The 3,381-nt window shown below is 32.4% G+C and overlaps 1 protein-coding gene across 2 annotated transcripts in view; it reads left to right on the top strand.

The window, feature by feature from the left end:
* LOC117102126 (transcription initiation factor TFIID subunit 7-like) overlaps window positions 1-1,744 on the top strand; it is an 8,093-nt gene extending 6,349 nt beyond the window's left edge. For both annotated transcript variants that reach the window (XM_033242327.1, XM_033242326.1), the window contains one exon: window positions 1,300-1,744. In XM_033242327.1, coding sequence (XP_033098218.1) covers window positions 1,300-1,335 — 36 coding nt within the window. In that variant the 3' untranslated portion in view covers window positions 1,336-1,744. The remainder of the gene's footprint in view (window positions 1-1,299) is intronic.
* The last annotated feature ends 1,637 nt before the right edge of the window (window positions 1,745-3,381 follow it).

The following is a 3,381-nucleotide window of genomic DNA, read 5'->3' as shown; positions in this document are numbered from 1 at the left end:
TTCGTTGTTCGGCTCTTCTCCCAGAAGTTGTCGCCAGCTACGACTTAGGTTTTTTTTTTTTTTTTTTTTTTTTTTTTTTTTAAATAGAAAGAAAATTAGGTGGACTGTGCTGGCTGGGCAATTGCCTCCCTCCCCTTTGTCTGGTAGCATAACATGTGATGAGTAGGCGGAGGCGAGTAAAACCTACTCATACAAACGATTGCTTAAAGTGAATCTTATTTTTCAGCAACGATTCCAATCAAAATTGGATGAAGTCTTGGTGGAGATGAAGAAACGAGAAGAAGAGGTAAACTTTTTGTGAATTGCTATAAGTGTACATTAATTTTTAAATTTTAATTACTAATTCATCATCTAGCCATTTCGCTCCACTGCAGGTGGAGAGCCTCTTCATCGACTTGCCATTCTTCTCTGTTCTGTGCTCCTCTCCTGCATGTCTCCTCCAATTGCTAATTAAATATTGGAAAAAAATGTTCTGTAGTGAACTTGTATACTGTTTTGACTTGTGGTGATCTGAGAATTTGATTAGAATGTTTAGCCATCATTTAGGAAAATAACAATGTCTACACCTAAGGGAGGAGGACTATTGCACCTCTTCTCAACCAGTTCAGGCTGTGTATATTTATACACTACCTTTTTTACCTTCATTACAGCATGCTTCCACAAAATTACAACTGTTGTTTCAGAGACACAGTCTTAGTCATTGGGATTTCAATCAAGATTTTGTCAGTTTGAGACCAATGCTGGTCTTATTTAATGTGTCCGTGGACAAAGCCACTTTTTCTGCTCTTGTCTGACTTCACCCAGGAGTATAAATGGGTACTTGGTGGAGGTGAATGATCTAGAAGAAAATGGTAGAGTTGTTGATTGCTTGCATATTTACTAATGAATCCCAAATAACGGAGGAGGCTGTACATTGTGCATGAATTGCTTCTGTATCCAATGAGAAAAGAATGCTTCTAGTAGTACCTTAAATAAAATGTGCACTGTAGTGTATAGATCTTATTTAAATTTAATTATATACTGACTACATAAATTCCAGGCATTTGATTGGTTAAAATCTGGGCAATAGTTCCAGTTGTGCCTTTTAATGCCTACAATCTATGTATTGGTATATAAAACAAATATTTACTTGGTTTTAATCGGGTCGTAGTTCAAAATATAGCCCTTGTTGATGTCCTATGTCCCTCGAATTTGTCTCGGGATATAGCACAGCCTCCAGATCACCTCTGGCTCTATTTTGAACTATGACCAGATTAAAACCCAGTAAATATTTGTATAATATATTTTTTTTTTTTTCAGATGGAAACTTTGAAAGTGCTTATTGGTCCAAGCTGAAATTGATGAGCTGGACTGTTGGCTAAATAATCTGATGAGGTGTTACAGGGCAGAGAAAAACCAATTTGAAGATCATTCATCAAGGCATAGAGCTGCTCTAATACCAAGTGTTGACATGGTCACATGCACAATGCATTTCTTCATTGATCATAAACGTTTGTATGATTTTAGATGGAGATCGTAATTTAGTTGGTTAAACTACCATCTTTATTCAAATAACGCCCTGGGGGAATTTATTGTTGAGAGGGGTTTTTGAGGGGTGTTTATTTGAAAATGGCGTTTATTTCTTTTTTGTGTTAAGTGGATGCATATATATACTCAAATATAAACCTTTTAATTCCACTGTAAATGAAAAACTACAATACATAATTACCATCAAAATGTGTTACTGCATGATCATGAAGACTTAATGATCCCAACCAGTTTAGAAAAAATGTAATTTTAATGGAGTAGAATATTAATGCTGTAGAATGATGTTGCTTTCCATTAGATTTGTTTACAATCATTTAGGGACTCTTATTTACAGGAAAAATTAACGCCATGGCCATTTATTCAAAGGAGGCATCTCCAAGGCCTCAATTTGAACATGGTCTTCAACTTTCAACTTTATTCGAAAACACTTTTGGTTGAGTGGCAAACACCATCTAGAGGTGCATCCGTCCAAAGTACAAATAATACCTCACAAAATACAATATAAATATACAAGTATTCAAAAAATGAATAAATAGTGAATGTTTATGAGTACAATTGGAAGAAAATCCCCATGAGGGAAAGATGGACTGCCCCACTCGGGAGGCAGTTCCTAGCCAAATGGAGCAGTCCATTGTCTTTACTCACCCAGTGCACAAACACAAGACATTCATTGTTAACTTGTAACACACCTAAAATAGGCCCTTGTCAATTAATACTGTATAAGATGAAAGACAACTATAAATACATAACGATAAAGCAGAAAAAATATAACAACCACATCCAGCATTTTACCTATTTACAGACGTACAGAAATAGACCAAAAATCAACGTAAATTTATCATTAGGCCTAGACCCATAAATACACAGGCCTAAACATTGTCTAAAATTACTTTTAGACAATGGTTTCATTGTGTCAAGACAGCTCAGACTTGTCAGATTAATGATAAATTATAAAATTAAAACAAAGAAAAAAGACCTGTAAATTTGGATCTTGTCTGGTTTGCTTGAAATTTCACAGCTGTTTTTATCCTGTACCATTAATTTAAGCAACCCATATTTTGCACTCAAGACAAAGTATTAGGAAAAGTTGTATTTACCACAGGTATTCGAAGACTTGGTTACTCATTTTACTAAACTTGAGAAGTATGTGATGTGATCTTACATTAAGAATATATGTTGTTTACCCATCAGCATATATTTAAAAAAATAAAGTAAAATAAAGAATAAAATAAAATAAAAAAAGAACCAAAATATAAAGTAGAATAAATATAAAAAAGATAATAATAATCAATTATCAAGAGCACTTAAGATTACAAAATATCAAATAACAAAATAAAAATTAGGTGTGTTATAAAATGACTTAAATAACTAACACCACAACTTAATAACTACTAACTTTATAAAATGACTTAAATAACTAACACCACAACTTAATAACTACTAACTTAAATACTAATAATAAATTAGGTGTGTTATAAAATGACTTAAATAACTAACACCACAACTTAATAACTACTAACTTAAAGACTAATAATAAATTAGGTGTGTTATAAAATGACTTAAATAACTAACACCACAACTTAATAACTACTAACTTAAATACTAATAATAAAAATATTTAATTACTGAACAGTTTAATTTGTTTGGAAAGGTAATTTGTTGAATAGTATCAGAGGTCTAATTGTTCACGGTTGAATTAAATATTCCTTACAATTGCAATAGAAAATTTGTCCACAATATTATATTTTCTATACACAGGACTTAAACAGAAACTGTACAGTAAATTGAATTCTGTTCAACTTAGTTTTTGAATAAAAGTCATCAATCATCCCATCTCCCGATTCAATGCAAAAA

This window comes from Anneissia japonica, unplaced genomic scaffold (assembly GCF_011630105.1).
Source record: "Anneissia japonica isolate Jap-2015-1 unplaced genomic scaffold, ASM1163010v1 scaffold11653_len147064_cov108, whole genome shotgun sequence".
NCBI lineage: Eukaryota > Metazoa > Echinodermata > Crinoidea > Comatulida > Comatulidae > Anneissia > Anneissia japonica.
The sequence above is the reverse complement of the archived record's forward strand: the minus strand, read 5'-3'. Positions and strand labels throughout refer to the sequence as shown.